Source organism: Hyaena hyaena, unplaced genomic scaffold (genome assembly GCF_003009895.1).
Source record: "Hyaena hyaena isolate Hyena2069 unplaced genomic scaffold, ASM300989v1 scaffold_584, whole genome shotgun sequence".
Classification (NCBI taxonomy): domain Eukaryota; kingdom Metazoa; phylum Chordata; class Mammalia; order Carnivora; family Hyaenidae; genus Hyaena; species Hyaena hyaena.
Window position 1 is genome coordinate 331708 of NW_024081205.1, and position 23586 is coordinate 355293.

General features: G+C 41.6%; 1 protein-coding gene across 1 annotated transcript in view; it reads right to left on the reverse strand.

Annotated features, from left to right (window-relative positions):
* The window catches only part of FA2H (fatty acid 2-hydroxylase), a 52162-nt gene extending 49644 nt beyond the window's left edge, over positions 1 to 2518 (reverse strand). The window contains exon 1 of the mRNA XM_039256461.1: positions 2210 to 2518. Within this exon, the coding sequence (XP_039112392.1) occupies positions 2210 to 2479 (270 nt within the window). The 5' untranslated portion in view covers positions 2480 to 2518. The remainder of the gene's footprint in view (positions 1 to 2209) is intronic.
* Positions 2519 to 23586: the final 21068 nt, after the last annotated feature.

Consider the following 23586-nt stretch of genomic DNA (forward strand, 5'->3'; position numbering starts at 1 on the left):
GGTTTCCGTCTTCTCTGAGTCCTCCCTGAGGGTCAGGTAGGGCAAAGCAAAGCAAAAGCAAACCCATGTCGGTGGGCAGCAGAGCTGGAGGCGGAGCCATCTAGGGCAGCTGGCCGGTGATACTCACTAGGGGACTGGCAAGAGAAGCCATGCCTAAGGCTCCTGTTTATAGGACACAGTTAGGATGCAGGATGGCTCCCATTAGCTATCACAGGACTGGAAATCTCTAGTATTCTGGTCCCAACCTCTCATTTCCTGCACTCAGCTTTAGTTCTATCTATGGCTAAACCTCTGCCCCTTCAGCATGACCTGACATCAAACACCAATTTCTAAGATTCAGTGGGGCTCCCATTGCAGAATGCAGAGCCCCGGCATTTTACCTATGAAATCTCTCAGATCCAACCCCCGTCTCCCCTTGGTCACAGCCACCATCATGCAAGTCACCTTGCCCTCGTGCCCAGGCTGTGCAGTAGCCTCCTGCCTGGCCTCCTCACACCCACTTCAGCTCCCTGCATTCTTTTTGGGCACTGCAGCCAGGGTGATCTTCCAAAGATGCAAATCTGACCATGCCGCACCCTTTCCTGAATCCCTTCTCTGGCTTCCTGTCATTCTTAGAATCAAGTCCCAGATCCTGCCCACAGCCTAGGAGGCCCTGCGTGATGTAGCCCTGGCTGATCTCTGGCCTCCTCCTTCTCTCTCCTTGCCCACCAGCCTCTGGCCACGTTGGTTTTATTTCTGTCCCTTCACTGTGCTGAGCCCTTACCCTTCAGAGCCTTCTTCACACATGCCGTTCCCTCTATTTGGAATGTTCTTCCCACAACACTTAACCAGGCTAATACCGTATCTATGGTTAGCTCTCAGGGCAAATGTTACTTTCTCAAGAAAGCTCTTCTTCAACTTCTCACCTCCAAATCCATATTCTGATAGCACTAGGTAATTAAAGAATTACTATGCAATTAGAATGTTCCCTCGTTAGCCTGTTTGCTCTATGAAGACTGTATTGGTTCTGACGGTTGGTACGTCCCCAGTGCCTAGGTCAATGATGATAACCATTAAGGGACCAAGTGAGTGAGTGATTAAGTGATTAAAGTATTAAATGAGATGGCCCAGTGCAGAGCCACCAGGAACAGTGAGAGACAAGTCCTTTTATCCAAAGATCTAAAAGCACTTGCTGGGACCACCCTGAAAGCAAGAGCTAGAAGCAGGGAGCAGCTATCGGCTTAATGCCCAAGCACGATGGCTCCACTGTCACAGTCCTACAGCTGAGCCTGCGGAGGGTCCAAGGAGTCAGATGGCCGCTGGCTCTGCCCACCTGGAGCCCTGTGGATAGGGGCCATCCCCCATACCCACAGTTCCTTGGGCTGGAGATAGCATCAGTTTTGGAGCCAGGTACATTTGGCTTTTGCACTAACTAGCTCTTTGACCTTGGGCCAATTACTGAGCCTCCTTGAGCCTCAGTTTCCACATCGTAAAATAGGGATAACAAATCTACCCCAGGATCAGTTGGAGGCTTAACTACCATAACCAGGCTGTCGGTACTGCAGCCTGCAGTTCACAGTGCTAATCCCCTCACCTCTAAAAAACTAGCTCTCTCCTGTCATTTCGATCTTTTGGACACCCATGCAAGACAAGAAATCCTGAGGGATGGAAGGACATGGTCCACCCAAGACACTGCCCTAACCTCTAGCTACCCAAGGAAGCCCTAGTGCAGAATAGGGCAGCACCAGGAAATCCAAACTGGCTGAGAAGGGGAACTGATTTGTAACTTTTGGAAGCAGGAGCAGGGTGAGGTGGGGAGGGGACGACAGGTGAGGTTGAAGCTAGTATTCAACAGAAATGAAGAATAAATGCAAAGAGGGAGAGGCTGAGAAGGGAATAGGGAATGAAGGAAAGATTGAGAGTGCGAGGGGCTGGTAAAAGGTGATCCAAATTGTCAGATGGCAGAGGCTGCAGAAGGAACAAGTAGGAAAGAGGGAGCAACTTGGGAGGTGCTGAAGTAGCAGATAGAAGCCGGTCAGGGGAAATGGCTGGAGAGCAAGGGCGAGTCCTAGGGAGGGGGGCCGGTCGTGACCTGTTACCTGGAGGGAAGGGGGAAGCGAAGGTGAGGGCGGAGGCTGTCACCTTGGGTCCTCCTAGAGGGCAGGTGAACCTGGAGAGTGGGGGAGGGGGCAAGGGGAGTAGAGGGGCGTGACCCCGGGTGGCTCTGTACCTGAGGGTCTCCTTGCAGCTCGCCCACGTAGTACTGCTCGAGCCAGCGGCGCGCGTTGGCCGAGTGCCGGTGCGGCGGCCCGTCCAGGTCGGCGCTAACATCCTCGCCAGCCCGCGCCCGCAGCAGCTGCTCGCCCCCCGGGTGGTGCCGCACGAAGCCAGTGAGGTCGTAGAGGCGGGCCCCGCAGCGGACCCAGCAGTCGCCGGCCGCCAGGCGCCGCTGGACCTCGGCGGGTGAGAAGGAGGCGGCGGGGGGCGGAGCGGGGATCATGGCGGGAGAGCGGAGCTCGCAGCTGGAAGCCCGGACTTCTGCTCCGCGGCCGCCCAGACAGCTTCTAACATCCCCGGAGCCGCGGCCGCCTTGACGGGCCGGCCGCCACCGCACCTGCTCATTTGCATGCCGCGCTCCCATTGGCCGCTCCGCCGGACGCGGCTCGAGCCCGGAGGCGCCTTCTTCCCCATTGGCCGGCAGGCAGCCCAGGCAGCCGGTGCGGGTCTGGCCACCCGCTGCGGGCCCACAGCCAGGTGGCCCTGGGCAGGTAGAGGGCGCGCCCGCCAGGTGTGTCTCGTCGCAAGAAAGCGAAGGGGATGGGCAGATGCAGGCGGAGCAGCTCTTCCTGTCTCGGGTGGCTGCGTGGACGGACATCCTCTGTGGTGTGGCTGCTACTGGCATAACTCTTCTGCGGCTGCCTTTTGGGAGAAATTTGCAGTTTTCGATTCTCAGGCTCCTGGAGGGGGCGAGGAGTGGGAGAGGCAGGGCGAGAACTAGAGTAAGGCGAGTGAGGCTCTGGACTAGGGCGCCCCCAAAGTCAGTAATCACAATATATAATATTTTAAAAATGTTACACAACAACGTGAATATACTACTTAATGCCACTACACTTAGAAATTATTCAAATGGTAAATTTTACATGGTGTATATTTTATCACAATAATAATACATAATAAAGACTTTTTTAAATCATGTTTTTGTAAATAAAGTATTATTGGAACTAGGACTAGTGAGGCGAGAGAAGCAAGGTGGTAAAGTGCAGGACTGGATCTGGTCTTCAATATTTAAAATTTTGGTATTGTGCTCACCGTGGATTTTTTGCATTGATTTCAAATTTTAAAAACACTGCATTAAAATATTCTTTATCTGGATTAGGAAGTTTTTTTTTAGCACGGACATAATTTGTGCACCCAGACTGACTGCCTCATTCCAATGTTGTCCTGGGGAGAGGGGGAGGACCCTGAGGGGACAACAGAGAATCCAGCTAGTATTTGTCTCTCTCAGGAAGTTATTTTCAGGGTCACCTTTGTGTTCTTCTGGGACTGGGCACCTGTAGCCAGCTGGCACTGTGAGAAAGCCTAGCCCAGATGCCTTAGGGGCCAGCCCAGCAATAGAGGCATCCAAGGTCAGGACACTTGTCCCTTCCTTCTCTCCCTTCTAGTTCTCTCCTGGTGTATTCTCAGAGAGTAGGCAAGAGTTGGGCTTAGTCTAGGGATCTGGGTGGAACTGCTGTCCAACAGGCCTGGAGGCCTTAGGTCACAAATGTTTTTCTCAAGTGGTGAATACATAGTCACCCTCACCCCAGTTCCACACCTCTTCTGTTCCAAATACCTTGCATGTGCAAAAGCAGTCTGTGGGACTTCCCCATTTGCATTTTGCACCATTGCCTTAAACACCTACCTGAAGTTGAACAAGTAGTTTAAGGCATCTATTCAGAGTCGTAACACACTTCTTACCATAGTAATTCTGGTTATAGAAATTTGACCGTATAGATATACTGTATAAGGATGTATATGTAATAGTATTAATTGCAACACTGTTTACAGACTAGAAACAACCCTAATGTTCATTATAATGGAGGACTAATTAAATAAACTGATGGTGCATTCAGACTGTGAAAGGCTATGTAGCCATTAGGAAGAACCACGTAAATCTGTATGTACTGATAGGGAATTATCTCCAGGACATTATAAGTGGAAAACAACAATAGTGTGTATGCTAAGCATTATGTTGATATTTTTAATTCTTTAATCTTTAAAAATATTCTGAAAGCAAACAAAAGAGCCTATGTACATTTCAAAGCTAAAAACTAGTGTATTCAACTTGATAAATTTGCGTCCCAGCCCAGGAGCTGGGACATTACAAAAAATCTGCACCTACCTCTGTACTCCAAAACTCCATCTCTTTGCCTCTTCCCAAGATGTAATCACAGTCCTGGCTTTTGTGCCTATCCTTCCTTTGTTTTTTATTTTTAATATTTTATCACATTAAATATTTGGGTGCTCAGTCAGTTAAGCCTCTGACTTCAGCTCAGGTCATGATCTTGTGGTTCTTGAGTTTGAGCCCCGCATAGGGCTCTGCCCTGACAGTGTGGAGCCTGCTTAGGATTCTCTCTTTCTCCCTCTCGCTGCCCCTTCCTCACTCTCTCTGTCAAAATAAATAAACTTAAAAAATATTAAAAAGTATTTTTATCACATCTATGTATACGCTTATACAATATATTATTTAGACCAGCTTTGTTTTGAGTTTTACGAAAATCACATGATACTGTATGTGGCCTTGCATGTTTGACTCAATATCATTTTAAGATTTATCCATGTTGTTGAGGGTCGCTGTAGTTCATCAGTTTTTCAGAGCAGTGTCATATTCTACTATATGAATTTATTTACCCATTTTCTTTACTTGAGGTTTTTTTTTTCTTTTTTCTTTTCTATTCTGAGCATTCCTAAGGGTAAGAATGAGGTAATGGGTAAGAGTTTCTATAGCCTGAATACTTAGGGCTGCAGTTGCTGGGTCATAGATATGCAAATGTTCTATTTACAAGATAATATAAATAAACTTCTAAGTGATTATACTAGTTTACATTCCTATGGAAGACATATGAAAATCCCTAACCCTTAGTCTGGGAACCAGGCAAGGATTCCCCCCCACCCCCTCTCATCATTTATATTCAACATTGTATAAGAGGTCCTAGACAGTAGTAATAAGGCAAAAGGAGAAGAAGAAACAAAAGTACAAAGAGCAGAGGTGATGGCTCAAAAATCTTTCTACTTGCAGATGACAGCATGGTTTATGTGGAAAATGTCAACTAATTTGCAAAGCAGCTAGAACTAATAAGTGGATTTAACAAGTTCACAGGATCCAAGGTTGAAATACAAAAATCAATGTGTTTTATACTGGCAGCAAACAATCGCAAAATGAAAAATTTAAATCCCACTTATAATAATGTCAGAAAGCACAAAATATGTGAGAATAAATTAGACAAAAAAAAAAAAATCTAAGGCCTCTAACTGAAAACTACAAAACGAAATGAAATGAAAGAAATGAAAGAGTTCACAGATATAAACAAGTTCCAAGCTCATGGGCTAGAAGACTCACAATTAAGATCTCTAACCCTTCAACTGATCTAAAGATTTAACACAGCTCCAATCATAATCCCACCAGGGTTTTTTCTCCTTAGAAATTGATAAACTATTATATAACTAAAGTTTGCTAAGAGTGTAGACCTTAAGTGTTCTCATCAAATAAATGACAAGAAAATAAAAGGAAAAAATTGATAAAATGATCAACTAATTCTAAAATTTATGCAGAAATATAAAAAATCTAAAATATCCAAAGCAATATTACAAATAAACTTCCTGGAATTAGACTTCCTGACTTTGAGACTCAATATAAAACTACAAATTCAAGGGGCGCCTGGGTGGCTCTGTTGGTTAAGTGCCAGACTTCAGCTCAGCTCATGATCTTGTGGTTCATGGGTTTGAACCCTGTGTTGGGCTCTGTGCTAACAGCTAAGAGCCTGGAGCCTGCATGGGATTCTGTGTCTTCCTCTCTCTCTGCCCCTCCCCCACCCTTGCTCTGTCTCCTTCTCTCCCTCTCAAAAATGGATAAACATTAAAAAAAAAAACCTGTGAATTCAAGACAGGGTAGTACTCACATTAGAAATCACAAATAGATCAATGGAACAGGAGAGTCTAGAAGTAGATCCAAACATATAAGTCATTTTGCACTTTTATTGAGATATAATTTATATACAGTAAAATTTGGCCTTTTGTAATGTATAATTACATTAGTTTGAGAGTCTCCATACTGTTGTAATGTCGAGGTTTCTCGCTCTCTTTGCCAATATCACATTATTTATTACTACAGCTTTACAATAAATCCTGTTATCTGGTGAGACTACTACCCATACCCTGTTCTCCTTGAAAAGTGTCTTGTTTTATCTTGCATTTTTAAAATGTAAGCTTTGGAATCATTTTGTCAATGTCCGTGAAAAGATCCTATGGGGATTATGAAAGGAATTGCATTGAATCTATAGATTAATTTGGAGAGGATTAATATAGGCAATACTGAGTCCTCTGTTTACAAACTTGAGCCAAATGTCTATTTATTCAGGTGATATGTAATATTGTTCCAAAAAGTCTAAAGTTTTTTGCATACAGGACTTACACAAGTATGCAAATTAATTCCCAGGTATACCTTGTAGAGTTTTTTTCCCCTTGCTATTGTAAATGGTTTTTTAAAAAAATGGCTTATTTATGTTTTGAGAGAGAGAGCAAAACAGAGCACAAGCAGGGGAGAGGCAGAGAGAGAGGGAGACACAGAATCCAGGCTCTGTGCTGTCAGCACAGAGCTTGACGTGGGACTCGAACTCACAGACTACAAAATCATGACCTGACCCAAAGTCAGATGCTTAACTGACGGAGCCAACAAGGGGGCTCAACATTTTAATTTTTTTTTAAGTTTATTTTTTATTTTTTTAAAATGTTTTATTTATTTCTAGGAGAGAGAGAGAGAGAGAGAGAGACAGCGTGAGCAGGGGAGGGTCAGAGAGAGAGGGAGTCACAGACTCTGAAACAGGCTCCAGGCTCTGAGCTGGCAGTCAGCACAGAGCTCGACGCGGGGCTCGAACCCACGAACCGAGAGATCATGACCTAAGCGAAAGTCGGACGCTTAACCGACTAAGCCACCCAGGCGCCCCTTTAAAGTTTATTTTTATTTCATTTTGAGAGAGAGAGAGAGAGAGGAAGACAGAATCTTAAGTGGGGATTCTATGCAGAATTTGAACTCATGAACCGGAGTCAAGAGGCAGATGCTTAACCAAGGGAGCCACCCAGGTGCCCCAAAATGGCTTCTTTTTAAAGTAAGCTTTTTGTTGGGGCGCTTGGGTGGCTTAGTCGGTTAAGCGTCCGACTTTCGCTTGGGTCATGATCTCGCAGTTCTTGGGTTCAAGCCCCAAGCTGGGCTCTGTGCTGACTGCCAGCTCAGAGCCTGGAGCCTGTTTCAGAGTCTGTGACTGACTCTCTCTCTGACCCTCCCCTGCTCACGCTGTCTCTCTCTCTCTCTCCTAGAAATAAATAAAACATTAAAAAAATTAAAAAAAATAAATAAAGTAAGCTTTTTGTTGAAGTATGACATCCATAGAAAAAAGTATGCAAAATCTTAACTGTACAGCTCAATGAATTTTCACAAAATGAACACACACTTACAGGAGATAGACACCAGCAGCCCCACAGAAGTCTCCCTCACGCCCTTTTCACAGTTAGGTTTCTTCCTCCCCGAAGAAAAATCACCCTATTGTTTTCAAAAACGGTATTTGTCTGCTTTTGAACTTCACATTCATGGAATCATACAGAGCGTGCTCTTTTGTAACTACCTCCTTTTACTCAAATTATGTTTGTGAGATTCATCCGTGTTCTGGGGTATAGTAATCATCTTGCTGTGTGCTGTTCCCTGTGTGAAGACACCACACTGAGCTGCTCTGGTGGAGATGGCTGATTGGGCTGCTTCCCGCCTGGGGCTGCTAAGGGTAGTACAGCTATGAACATTTTTGTATTTATCTTTTGAAAAATATTTGACTGCATTTCTGTCAGGTACTCAGTAATACCGCCAAGCAGTTTCCCTCCAAATTACCTTCCCACCAGAAATTCCAATATCTCTACATCCTTACCACACTTGGTCTTACTCATCTTTAAGAAATGTTTTTATTCAGGGGCGCCTGGGTGGCTTAGTCGGTTAAGCGTCTGACTTTCGCTTAGGTCATGATCTCGCGGTTCGTGGGTTCGGGCCCCGCGTCGGGCTCTGTGCTGACTGCCAGCTCGGAGCCTGGAGCCTGTTTCAGTCTGTGACTCCCTCTCTCTCTGACCCTCCCCTGCTCACACTGTCTCTCTCTCTCTCCTAGAAATAAATAAAAACATTAAAAAAAAAAAAATTAAAAAAAAAAAAAAAAAGAAATGTTTTTATTCAGTTGTTCTGGTGGGTACATATTAGTCTCTCACTGTGATTTAAGTTTGTATTTTGAGATTGAGCATTTAAATTTTATTGATTATCCCTACAGTTCATTTTCCTACTGAATTCTGTGCCTTTTTTCCCCCAGTTTAATTATTTATTTTGAGAGAGAGAAAGAGAGTGAGAGAGAGAGAGAGAGAAGGGGAGGGGCAGAGAGAGAGAGGGAGAGAGAGGATTCCAAGCAGGCTCCATACTGCCAGTGCAGAGCCTGGCCTGGACTTGAACTCATGAACCGTGAGATCATGACCTGAGCCAAAATCCAGAGTCAGACTCTTAATCGACTGAGCCACCAAGGTGCCCCTGAATTTTGTGTCTTTCAAAAATCAATTACGTGAGTCTCTCTTATTCTATAGCTTTGTTAACAATGTGCGTTGCAGATAGTTTTTACAAGGGTAACTTACCTTTGTTTTCTTTCTTTTTTTTTTTTAATTTTTTTATTGTTTTATTTATTTCTAGGAGAGAGAGAGAGAGAGAGACAGTGTGAGCAGGGGAGGGTCAGAGAGAGAGGGAGTCACAGACCGAAACAGGCTCCAGGCTCTGAGCTGGCAGTCAGCACAGAGCCTGACGCGGGGCCCGAACCCACAAACCGCGAGATCATGACCTGAGCGAAAGTCGGACGCTTAACCGACTAAGCCACCCACGCACCCCTGTTTTCTTTCTTAATGGTGTCTTTTGAAGAACATGAGTTTTATTTTATTACAAAGTAGATTGACTTTTTATTTTATTATTGGAGCTTCTAGTGTCTTCCTTAAGAATATTTGCCTACCTCCATATAATAAATTCTATATTATCTTCTAGAAGTTTTGTTGTTCTACCCTTCATATTTAAATCTACAGTCAACTTGAAATTGATTTTTGAGATGCTGTGAGGTATGAGGTTAAGATTCATGTTTTTCCATATGGACCTGCAATTTATCCAGCAATCGTTATTGAAAAAAAACAGTCTTTTTCTCTACTTCTCTGTGGTATCAGTTTCTTGGGTCTCAAATCTGTGTCATTAATATATTTTGTCTATTCTTGAACCAATACCCTACTACTTATGTACTATATATTTTTAATAAGTCATAAAATCTGGTATGATAAATCATTCAACTTTGTTCTTCAAGATTAACTTGGCTGTTCATGGCTCTTTTAGTTTCCATGTATATTTTAGAATTAGATTGTTCATTTTCACCCTAAAAAGCTGATGGGAGAGGCTCCTTGGTGACTCAGTTGGTTAAGCACTGACTCTTAGCTCAGGTCTTGATTTCAGGATTGTGAGCACAGGCCCGGTGTTGGGCTCCATGCTGGACCTGGATGTGAAGCCTACTTATAAAACAACAACAACAAACAAACAAACAAACAAAAATTAAACAAACAAAAAGCCCAAACCATGCTGATGGGATTTTGACTGGAATTGCATCAAATCTATACATTCAGAAGAATAAATAATTTTACATCACTGAATCTTCTAATCTGTCAATATAGTATATCCTTGCATTTATGTGAGGCCTCTTTAACTGACCTCAGTGTTTTCTGCAATTTTCGATGCAGAGGCCTATATACCTTCCCCTAGGTTTATTTCCAGGGCCACCTGGGTGGATTAGTCGGTTGAGCATCCAACTCTTGATTTCAGCTCAGGTCATGATCCCAGGGTCATGGGATTGAGTCTGCTTAAGATTCTCTCCTCGCCCCCCTCCAGTTCACACTTTCTCTCTTTCTAAAATAAAAAATTTTTAAAAAGGTTTTCCAGGAATGTCATGTTTTTATGCTATTATATGTATATATATATTTGCTATTTTATATATTACATAACAGCTAAGATAACAATGTATAATATATATAGCTATATCTAAAATATATAATACATATAAACTAGCTAATATATCATATATCATATATAATAATATAATAGCTATTATAAATATGTTATGCTATTATAATAATCTGCTACTATTATATTTTCAATATTGATAACTTGGCCTCCTTTTTTATTGATCAGGATTGCCAGTGGTTTATGGCACCAAGTTTTTGGCTTTCTCTTTTTTTATTAAAAAATATTTTTAATGTTTATTTTTGAGAGAGAGAGAGAGACAGAGACAGAGAGAAATAGCCCAAGCAGGGGAGGGGCAGAGAGAGAGGGAGACAATCTGAAGCAGGCTCCAGGCTCTTAGAGCCTGACTTGGGGCCCGAACTCACAAACCATGAGATCATGACCTCAGCCCAAGTTGGACGCTCAACCTACTGAGTCACCCAGGTGCCCCAGTTTTTGGCTTTCTTGATTTTATAGATTATACCTTTGTTTTTCATTTCATTGATTACTGGTTTTATGCTTCTTTTCTACTGTTTTGTGTTCAGATTGGTGTTCTTTTTCTAAGTTCTTATGTATACGTAAGTGATCGATTTTCAGCTTTTATTCTAATATATGACTTTAGGCTATATCTCAAGGTTTTTTTGTTTTTTTTTTTGTTTTTTTTTAGAGGTGGGGAGGGGCAGAGGGAAAAGGAGAAAGAGAATCACAAGCAGACTTTATGCCTAGCATGGAGCCTCATTCAGGGCTCGATCTCACGACTCTGAGATGATGACCTGAGCAGAATTCAAGACTCATGCACACAACTGACTGAGCTACTCAGGTGCCCCTAGGCTATATCTCATCAAGGGAAGTTGCCAAAATCTTCCACCATCATCTAGGGTTTGTCTATTTCTCCTGTGGTCCTATAAATATTTGTTTAATATATTTTGAGACCATATTACTAGTTGCAAAAAAAAAAAGCAACATTGTAACACCTTCCCTGTGAATTTAACCTTCTATCATTACAGAGTAAACCTGTTCATCTCTTTTAATGATTTCTGCTTTTCTGTTTATTTAATATTCCTATACCAGCTGTATTTTGGCAAGCACAGCCTATATATGTTTGTTCATGCTCTTTTTTTTTTTACTTTTTCCATAATCATATGTTTAGATTCTCTCTTGTAATCAGTGAATAGTGTGTTTTTAAAACATTTTCGACTGACAGCTTTTGTCTTTTAAAGATTGAGAAGCTTAAAAAATTGCTAGGGAAAAGTGAATTCAGCTTTTCCTTAGGTAATTTGCCCCTTCCAGACTCCCTTATTTCTTTAAAAAATTGTAAATGTATTTATTTATTTTTGACAGAGAGAAGGTGGGGTGAGAACAAAGAGAGAGGGAGACACAGAATCCTAAGCAGGCTCCAGGCTCTGAGCTATTCACACAGAGCCCAATGCGGGGCTTGAACCCGCAAACCATGAGACCATAACCTGGGCTGAAGTCAGATGATTAACCAACTGAGCTACTCAGGCACATGATATTACCACTCACCTGGCTCCAATATCCAAAACCTTAGGGTCACCCAACACCAATGACACAGCCTCCTCCTTTAAAAGGCATCTCCTACATTTCCTTTTCCTTTTTTTAAAAGTTTATTTAAGTAATCTCTACATCCAATGTGGGGCTTGAACTCATGACTCTGAGATCAAGAGTCGCTCACTGCTCCAACTGAGCCAGGCCCTCTCATTTCCTTTTCATTTTAGAAATGATAAAGTTAAGGGGTACCTGGGTGGCTCAGTCAGTTAAGCCTCCAACTTCAGCTTAGGCCATGATCTCATGGTTTGTGAGATAAAGCCCTGCATTGGGCTCTGTGCTGACAATTCAGAGCCTGGAGCCTGCTTTGGATTCTGTGTCTCCTTCTCTCTCTGCCCCTTCCCCACTCACACGCTGTGTGTATCTTTCTTTCAAAAATAAACATTAAAAAATATTTTTAATAAATAAACATTAAAAAATTTTTTAAATAAAGAAATGTTAAAGTTAAAAGTGGCCCAAGAGAAGGACTATGGTTCAATCTTATTCTTTGGTAGATGAGGAAAACGAGACCTAAGATCACACTGCTAATGAGGAGTACAGCTAGGAGCCAAGTTCTCTTTCACTTTAAGGTTAAATGTTCATTCTTCCATCGCCACTAGATGTGAGCAGCTCAAGGACCCATCTTGCCTACGTGGTTGTTGCTTTGCTCCAGACAGAGCTTCTGACACTGGAGGTGCTTAGTAAATATTTGCTGAAATTGAACTTCACTCTCTAACTCAGATGCTCCCCTCATGCTGAGACTCCTGTAATGGCTCTGACAGTCTCTCCTCCTCCAAGATCCACCCCTTCAGTCCACCTTCAACACCACTAAGACCTGACATTTCATTCAGTGCACAGCATCGCTCTGCTCAGAAACTGCCAGAGGTTCTCTCTTGCAAAAACAATGAGATACAAATTCAACCTGGGATGTAAGCTGGAAGTACCTCTTCAAACTCACCTCCTGCTCCTTCAGATGGAGAGATGCTTCTATCTCTCCACCTGGGTGGTCTGACCCCTAGGTTCAAAGGCCACCTCTCCATAGAGTCTTCTCAGTAAACAGCGTCCTGTACTGTTGCCCAGTCCCTAACTAGACTGGTCCCTAACTAGAAGTGAGGGGAGGCCAGGGAGCTTGAGGCCAGGGAAAGTTTCTTGTGTTTGAATCCCCAGCTCTTAGCACACAGGAAAAATCAACAAATATCTGCTAACGATTATACCAGTAAATATAAACACATATTTGCCTCTAGCATATGTGTGCACACAGAAAACATACAGATACATACCCATTTTAAGCACTCATCCAAATACTAAACATTTTGCTGATATTAGGATATCTTTTTATCCCACATGTCATTAAGTATGTGTCTCATTCACTGTGGGACAAACCCCTAGGTTTTTCGTTGGCTGGTTGTTTGGTTTGCTAAAAGGCAGCATTGTGTGAGATGAAGCACTGAGTTTGGGTGTTTTGTTTTACTTTTATTGAGATATAATTGATACACAGCTCTGTGTGAGTTTAAGGTATATGAATGATCTCACTTAAATATAGAATCCAAAAAACAGCCCAAACTTGGCAGAAAAAAAGATCAGATTTTGTAGTTACCAGAGGTGGAAGCACTGATTTGTGACTCAGAAGCCCTGAGTCTACTTTGGGTCCTGACATAGGCCCCAGTAACATTGGCAAGTTTCTTAAGCTACTGAAAGCTGATTTCTTTCTCAGAAAGAAATATGTTTCTCACATAACATAAAATGTATCATTTTAACTATTTTAACATGTACAAGTCAGTGGCATTTAGTTCACACCATCGTACAATCATCACCTCTACCAAAACATTTTCCAAAAGGAAAGCCCATGCCCATTAGCAGACACCACCCCCCATTTCCTTTTGCCTGCACCCCCACCCTAGGCCCTGGCTACAATAATTTACCCTCTCTGTGGATTGGTCTATTCTGGTATTTAATATAAATGGAATCATACAACATACGACCTTTCGTGTGCTTACTTTTACTTAGCATTATTTTTTAGAGGTTCATCCATGTTGTAGCTTGTATTGGCACCTGAATCCTTTTTCAGGCCGGACAATCTTCCCCCACTGTATGGATAGACTACATTTTGTTGATCCATTCACCAGCTGAATGGCATCTGCATTGTTTCCACCTTTTGATTATTGTGAATGGTGCTATGAATATTTGGCTTCTTTTTGTGTAAAATAGGGATTTAATAAGCCCCCTGGCCTGGTTGCCTTAAGGGCTGGGTGAAACCCAAATGAGAGCACATAAAAAAACACTTCATGAGCAGCTGGCCCTGTGCACATGTGTTGTGGGGGTGCTGGTAGTAGAATATGATTATGCTTCTGGGCCGGCTTACCAATTAGGGCCTAGGCCCTTTCTCAGTGCCAGCTTATCATCCAATGCCAGCTTCCAGCCTGACAGAGACCAGCTACTCACAGCTGAACCTAGACGTCCATTCTTGACTATTTCAGGTAAAGCAATAAGGGCAAAAAGTGCCAATTATCTACAAGGACAATAACGTGTTTTGGGGTTCTGAGTCCTAATCTGGCCTTGCTGCTGTTGGGCCTGAGTGACTCATGGGAGAGTGGAGTGACCACCAAACAAAGCTGCTGGGTGGGGTGCCTCTAGATCAGTAGGATGGACAGTGAGTGATTGGGGCTATTGAGAAACTCTTGTAGTGGCTCTATGCTAGACAAAACTCCCGTGCAGAGGGTGACCTTCATTTCTTCCCTGTTGGCCAAGGCCCACTCTCTAGTGAGTCAGGACACCAAAGAAAGGAAAGATATCCATATGCCCCCCAGGAGAGGAAAAAGAACTTGCAGCTATAGAGTATTTGTAAAGCAACTAATTAAAAAAGAAAGAAAAAAACCTGTCTAAATTGCTATGATGTTGGGTGCAGAGAGCAGAGAGAATATGTGCATTAAGAAATGATACTTTTGACAATAAACTATTTATAAAAAACCAAAAAAAAGAAATGATACTTTAGAGGGGCGCCTGGGTGGTTCGGTCAGTTGAGCATCTGACTTCAGCTCAAGTCATGATCTCATGGTTCATGAGTTCAAGCACTGCATCAGGCTCTGTGCTGACAGCTCAGAGCCTGGAGCCTGCTTTGGATTCTCTGTCTCTGTCTCCTTGCCCTGCCCCCCCCCCCTCGACCCCCTTGTCCTCTGTCTCTGTCTCTCTCTCTCAAAAATAAATAAACATTAAAAGAAAAGAAATGATAGTTTAGAGAAATTAATTAGAAAAGGCCCCCAGGCAGTGGGTGCTCAGATGACTTAGAATAGAGAAGTCTAGGATTGGTGCAAATTACTCTATCCATCCCAGGGTGTTTGCTTGGGGGTCAGAGGCCCCATCAGAATTTTTTGTGTGTGATATTTATACACTTGCTGGGACACAGTGTGTGTGAGGTTGGAATTTTCCTTCTTGGTCAATAGATGATAGTACCATCTACACTGCTGACCTCCATGTTCTTACACTCACCACCCACAGCCCAGATCAAAGATGGAAAGGATCAAGGGAAGTGAGAGTTATGGATCTCAGGTCTTTATAGAGGATTGGGGGCCTCTGTCCTCTCACTTTCTGCAGACCAGCTTCAGCCTCAATGTGTTGATGTATGTGCACCAGCATCTTAATGATGGCAGCTCTTATTCTGTTCTCACTCCTTGTGGATTCCACCCCCTTCTCTGACACTCATTTTCTGAATGCTTACCAGCCTCTTTGATGGCCCCTTCCTTTTTTTCCCCATCATCAGCATATTTTTTTTCCCACTGTGCACAAGGTCACCCTCAAGTCTCCATTTTCCCCTCTGTCCTTTTCCCTTGGTGACTTTATCTACTACTTTGACTTCTACAACCATCTCTTGTTGTTGAATTTTAAATCCATAGCTCCATCCCTGACCTTCTCTCAAATCTAGAGAGGTATTTCTGATCACACCTGAACCTCCTGCATGCCCCACATGCCAAACCCAAACCCATTATCTTGCCCCTAAAACCAGCCTATTTTTGCAATGATATCGTGAAACTTTCAATACTCACCGAGGAACCTCAGTGTCCCCATTTAGTGCTCATCTCCAACACTATCCAAACCAACCAGCAGCCAAATTGTGTCCATTCTATCTCTGAGATGTCTCTCATCTTCACTTCACCTTCACCATCAGGATATAGATCTTTACCTCACTCACGTGGACCACAGAACCTCACCTTATTTCATTCAATAAAGGCTGTTGGGATAACAAGTCAATTACTAAGGCAAATGAAAGTCTGTGAGTCAATTTGGAGAGCAGGAAGCAAACATATTAAAGGAGTGTGTCAGAGCTGCCTGGCTCAGCTCAGCATCTACTTGAGAAAGTTGGAAGAATATGCACCAAGATGTTTTTCGAAGTTGTCTCCCACTTCCATGTTTATATTTCCTGCCCTTTTTTCTCCCCTGAAATGAACATATGTGAATAACGGGATGAGGAAAAGTAACCTTACTGAGATTAACATTTATTTATATGGGTAGTACACAAATGTGTTATTGCTCTACAAAAATTTTTTAAATGTTTTATTTATTTTTGAGAGAGAGATAGAAACAGCATGAGCAAGGGAGGGTCAGAGAGAGAGGGAGATACAGAATCCAAAGACAGGCTCCAGGCTCTGGGCTGGCTGTCAGCACAGAGCCCGACGCAGGGCCCGAACCCATGAACTGTGAGATCATGACCTGAGCCGAAGTCGAATGCTTAACCGACTGAGCCACCCACACGCCCCTACTCTACAAAATTTTTACAAGGAATAAAAATCAGATCAAGAGCTGGATGTGAGGGAGAGAACTCACTATAAAATTGATTGAAGGACCTTTTTTGAGGGCAATGGAAATACTCTAAGTCTTGATTTTGGTGGTGGTAACATGACTATATTTGTCAAAATTCACAGAATTGTATGCCTAATAAGGGTGAATTTTACTGTATGTAAATTATACACCAATAAACCTGACTTTTAAGAAAAGAGTTATATAACATAGAAATTTATAGAGTGAGTCAGGCATGCCTTCTTTCAGTTATCATGCCCCAGCCCTAACCCCCAGTTTTACTTCCCTGAAATCAAGAGTTGGTTGCTTAACCAACTGAGCCACCTAGGTGCACCCCCCACCCCCGCCCAGGACTTTTAAAAAAAATCTTATGGCTGGAAATTTGTACCTTTTAACCACCTTTACCCATTTCACACACTCTCCTCTTCCTACCTCTGACAGCCACCGAACTGTTCTCTGTATCTGTAAGTTTGTTTGTTTATTCTTCAGATTCTACATATAAGTGAGATCATACAATATTTGGCTTTCTCTATTTCTTTTTTTAAATGTTTATTTATTTCTGAGAAAGAGAGGGAGAGAGATAGCCCGAGCAGGGGAGGGGCAGAGAGAGAGGGACAGAGGATCTGAAGCAGGCTCTGCACTGACAGCAGAGAGCTTGATGTGGGTCTTGAACTCAAAACCACAAGATCGTGACCCGAGCCAAGGTTGGACACTTAACTGACTGAGCCACCCAGGTGCCCCAGCTTTCTCTATTTCACTTAGCACAGTGCCTTCAGGATACATCCATGTTGTCATAAGTAGCAGAACTCCCTTCTTTTATATGTCTGAATAATATTTCATTGTGTGTACACATGAAGACACACACACACACACCACATTTTCTTTATCCATTCACTCATCAATGGACACATAGATTGCTTCCATATCAGCACCTATGTCACAATGTAGCTTAGAAATGGGAGTGCCTGGCTCAGTTGGAAGTGCATGGCACTCTTGATCTCAGGGTCCCAAATTTGAGCCCCAGGTCGGGTGTAGAGATTACTTAACAAAATAAATAAACTTAAAAACAAAAACAAAAGGGGCGCCTGGGCGGCTCAGTCGGCTAAGTGTCCGACTTCGGCTCAGGTCATGATCTCATGGTTTGTGGGTTCGAGCCTCGCGTCGGGCTCTGTGCTGACAGCTAGCTCAGAGCCTGGAGCCTGTTTCAAATTCTGTATCTCACTCCCTCTATAATCCTCCCCTGCTCACACTGTCTCTCTCTCTCTCTCAGAAATAAATAAAACATTTAAAACAAAAACAAAAACAAAAAAACCCCTAAAAACCAGTCTGTCTTAGAAATTACTCCATATTAAGTCAAGGAGATTTTCCTCATTTTCTCTTACAGCTTCCTAGTGTTTCACTGGGTGGATATAACACAGTTTTATTAAATCAGCCTCCTTTCTGTATAAGTATATTTAGATTATTCCCCATATTTTGCAATTACAAATTCTACCAGAATGAGTAATCATATACATATTATTTTTATATGGATTAGATGAATATTTTCAGGGTAAATTCCTAAAACTGAAATTGTTTTAGGGGGTAAGTGCATTTATAGCTTTATTAGATAGGGCCAAACCCCGTTGCACAGAGTTAACACCCTGTTGCACTCCTACCAGTAATACATGAGAGTCAACAGTGTGTGGTCAAACTTAAGAATGCTTGCCCATCTGATAGGGAAGAAATTGTGGAGTCAATTTGCATTTCCCTTATTAAGAATCAGAGTAATTTTTTGATAAGTCTTTCTGATCCAAGTCTCTTCCCACTTAAATACTCTCTACATACTGACTATTGTCAAGTTAAAAATATTTTAGCATGTTGCTAAAGCTTGCTGACTATAATGTACACTCCTTCTAGTATGCAATGTTCTCTGCCACCATCTCAATCCACCTTTCAACTCTATCTCCGATTCTTGTTCACCTGTCAGAAGAGCAGACAGACTGGATTCATTACCGCTAAATACACACTCTTTTTTTTTTTTTTTTCTTTCTCTTCTGAGGCTTTTCTCATTGTGGTAGTGCCCTCTTTTGGGGATGACAGTTACTCTCTTTCCATGAATTGATATTTGTCTCTATCTCAGAGTCCAGCTTAAATATTCACCCTAATTTCCCTCATTCATGTTTGTTGTATCTTTTCATTAGTCATCCTCCTTACCTGACTGTAGTAGTATACCAACGACTTTCTCTACAGGAAGAGGGGAAATATTGAAGAGGAGGATTTTTCCTTTTTTTTTTCTTTTAGAGCATGAGGGAGAGTGGGGGAGGGGCAGAGAGGGAGAGAGAGAGAAACTTAAGCAGGCTCCAGGCTCAGCACAGAGCCCAATGTAGGCTGGATCCCATGACCCTGAGATCATGAACTGAACCGAAATCAAGAGTCGGATGCTAAACCAACAGAACCACCCAGGTGTCCTGAGGAGGATTTTTCTTGTAATGAACATACTCTTATGTTTAGCTCATCACTCGACATTATGTGCATGAAAGGTTCTAAAGAAATTTGTCATGTTCTAGGGGGATTTGGATACAGTCATGAAGAAATCAGATACGTTCTCTCTCTGAAGGAGCTTACATTCTAGGGGAGACTATTAATAAAAAAAATCAGTAAATAAACAAGATGTCAAAAAGTGAAAAGTACCAATCAGAGAATTAAAGCAGGGTGACATGGAGATTTCCTCTTCCGCTAAAGATGGAATAAATTAATGGCACCAAAACTGGTTATTTGGGAAGACCATCAAAATGGATAAAATTATAGCCAGATTGATAAGGAAAAGAAAAATTAACAATATCAGGAATAAGTTAACAGTATCAGGAATACTGGGGCACCTAGTATGAAAACGGATGGTGACAATGGCTGCACAACATTATGAGTTTATTTAATACTACTAAACTGTATACTTCAAAATGGCTAGGATGAGGGGGCACCCGGGTGGCTCAGTCAGTTGAGCATCCGATTTTGGCTCAAGTCTGATCTCACTGTTCATGGGTTCAAGCCCCGTGTTAAGCTCTGTGCTGACAGCTCAGAGCCTGGAGCCTGCTTCAGATTCTGTGTCTCCCTCTCTCTCTGCCCCTCCCCTGCTTGACTCTCTGTCTTTCTCTCAAAAATAAATAAACATTAAAAAAATTTTTTAACAATATCAGGAATGAGAGAGGAGAACTCTACAGCTATTAAAAAGTTAACAAGGGTATATTAAAAACAATTTTTCTCTAATAAATTTGACAATTGAGATAAAATGAACTAATTCCTTGAAAGACACAAACTACCAAAACTTATTTAAGAAATAGATCACCTGAATAACCCTGTAACTACTAATTAAAGTGAAATTATAGTTTAAAGCTTTCTCACAAAAGGGGCACCTGGGTGGCTTAGTCGGTTAAGCATTCAACTTCGGTTTAGGTCATGATCTCACGGTGCATGAGTCTGAGCCCCATGTCAGGCTCTGTGCTGACAGCTCAGAGCCAGAAGCCTGCTTAGAATTCTATGTCTCCCTCTCTCTCAGCCCCTCCCTCACTCACACTCTGTCTGTCTCTCTTTCAAAAATAAATAAACATAAAAAGTTTAAAAAATTTTTCTCACAAAGAAAATGTTAGACCTATATGGCTTTACTGGTTAATTCTACCAAACTGTCTTCACTGATCATTTTGCTAAACATTTAAGGAAAAAATAATACCAACTGCATGCAAACTTTCAAAAATTGAAGAGGCGATACATTAACTTATATTTTGAGGCCAACATTACTCTAATACTAAAACCAGATTTTAAAATCACAAGCAAATAGGAGTACCTGGGTGGCTCAGTTGGTTAGGCATCCGACTTCAGCTCAGGTCATGATCTTACGGTTCGTGAGTTGAAGCCCCTCACTGGGCTCTGTGCTGACAGCTCAGAGGCTGGAGCCTGCTTTGGATTCTGTGTCTCCCTCTCTCTCTGCTCCTCTCCCACTCATGCTCTGTCTCTCTCTGTCTCTCAAAAATAAATAAACATTAAAAAAATTTTAAATCACAAGCAAATAAAACCACAAACCAGCATCACTCATTAACATCATTGCAAAAGATTCTTAACAAAACTTAAGTAAATTGAACACAATACATTAAAAAGATAATACATCATGACCAAATTGGGTCTATCAGGAATTCAAGCTTAGTTTAATATTAATATCATCATATTACCAAGATGAAAAATGCAAAACCATATGATCATCTCAGTAAATGAAGAAAAAGCATCTGACAAAATCCAGTATCCATTTCTCATTTTTCAATTTTTAAAATTGTAGTAAAATACACAAAACATTAAAATTTACCATCATAACCATTTTTTTAATACTTTTATTTATTTCTAGGAGAGAGAGAGAGAGTGAGCAGGGGAGGGTCAGAGAGAGAGGGAGATACAGACTCTGAAATAGGCTCCAGGCTCTGAGCTAGCAGTCAGTACAGAGCCCGACACGGGGCTCGAACCCACGAACCGTGAGATCATCGCTTAACCGGACGCTTAACCGACTAAGCCACCCAGGCACCCCTACCAACATAACCGTTTTTAAAAAATGTTTACTGGAGCACCTGGGTGGCTCAGTCAGTTAAAGTATCTAGCTCTTGGTTTCAGCTTGGGTCGTGATCTCACAATTTGCAAGTCTGAGCCCCACATTGGGCTCTGCACTGACAGCGTGGAGCCTGCCTGGGATTCTTTGTCTTCCCCCTCTCTCTGCCCTTTTCTTGCTCTCCCTCATTCAAAAATAAATAAATAAACATTAAAACATTTTTTTAAATGTTTACTTATTTTTGAAATAGCTCCAGCAGAAGAGGAGCAGAGAGAGAGGAGGACAGAGGATCCCAAAGGGGGTTCTGTGCTGACAGCAGTGAGCTGGATGCTGGGCTTGAACTCATAAACCATGAGATTATGGCCTGAGCCAAAGTCAGATGCTCAACCAACTGAGCCACCCGGGTGCCCCCTCATCTTAACCATTTTGAAGTATATAGTTTAGTAGTATTAAATACACTCATAATGTGCTGCCATTGCCACCATCCATCTTCATACCTCTTTTTGTCTTGCAAAACTGAAACTCTATACCCAGTAAACAATAACTCCCCATTCCTTCCCACCCCTAGCCCCAGACAACCACCATTACACTTTCTGTCTATGATTTTGACTAAGTACCTCATGTAATCATACAGTAGTTGCCTTTTTATGACTAGCTTATTCCATTACACTTTCTGTCTATGATTTTGACTAAGTACCTTATGTATGTGGAATCATACAGTAGTTGTCTTTTTATGACTGGCTTATTTCACTTAATGTCCTCAAGTTTCATGCATGTTGTAGCATATGTCAGAATTTCCTTCCTTTTTAAGGCTGGATAATATTCCCTTGTGTTTACTACAATTTGCTTATCAATTCTTCTGTTGACCCATATCCATTTCTATCATCCCATCATATCCCTTCTTCAAAGGAAGACTAGAAGTCAACATTCTCAATCTCCTAACAGGTATCTTTGAAAATCCTACAACTAATATAAAACTTAATGGCAAAAACTGAATATTTTCTCCCAATATCCGTTAGAATGCAAGGATTCCACTCTTACCATTTTCATTCAACATTATACTAAAGGTTATAGCCAGAGCAACCGATGTTAAAAGGAAATGAAAGGTCTCCACAGATTGGAGAGGAAGTCAAATTATCCTTATTGAGAGATTACATGGTGAACAAAATCCAATGGAATCTACAAAAAAGCAACTAGAAATATTATGTGAGTTAATCAAGGTTACAGGGTATAAGGTCAATTTTGAGAAATCAACTATATTTCCATATACTAGTAACAAATGGGTTGAAATTAAAAACAATACTGTTTACAAGGCATTTAAAAACATGAATTAATTAGGAATACATCCGACAAAAGATGTGTGAAACCTGCATCAGGAGAACTACAAAACATTGTGAGAGAAATTAATGAAACTAAATAAAAGGAGACATACTATGTTCAAGAATTGGAGTGCTTAATATTGTTAAGATGTCAGTTCTCCCTAAATTGATAAATAAATTTAATGCAATTCTACTACAAATCCAGCAGACTATTTTTATAGAAATTCACAAACAGGTTCTAAAATTCAGTGGAAACCCAAAGGACCTAGAATAGGCAAAATAAATTAGAAAAAGAACAATTTGGGGGGACTTACACTGCCTGATTTCAAGACTTATTATAAAGGTACAGTAATTGAGGCAGCATTATAGTGGGGATAAAAAATAAATGGATGCTAAACCGGAGTCTAGAAATAAACAAACAAAAAAGCAAATAAATACATTCAAATATGTATTTTAAATAACACTTTATTGAGCCCTAATCCACACATTATATAGTTAGTAAATTTAAAGTGTATAATTCAATGTTTTTTTTTTTTATGGTTTTTATCTTTTCTTTTATTGATATGATGCATCACATTGATTGTTTTGCGAATGTTGAACCAGCCCTGCAACCCAGGAATGAATCCCACTTGATCTTGGGGATGATTCTTTTTATATGCTGCTGGATTCGATTTGCAAGGATCTTGTTGAGGATTTTTGCATCCGTATTCATCAAGGATATTGGCCTGTAGTTCTCTTTTTTTGCTGGATCTCTGTCTGGCTTGGGAATCAGAGTGATGCTGGCTTCATAAAATGAGTCCGGGAGTTTTCCTTTGATTTCTATTTTTTGGAATAGCTTGAGAAGAATTGGGATTAATTCTGTTTTAAATGTCTGGTAGAATTCCCCAGGGAAGCCATCAGGTCCAGGGCTCTTATTTGTTGGGAGATTTTTGATCACTGATTCAATTTCTTCACTCGTTATGGGTCTGTTCAGGTTTTCTATTTCTTCCCGTGTGAATTTTGGTAGTGAGTGTGTGTTTAGGAATTTGTCCATTTCTTCTAAGTTGTCCAATTTGTTGGCATATAATTTTTCATAGTATTCCCTGATA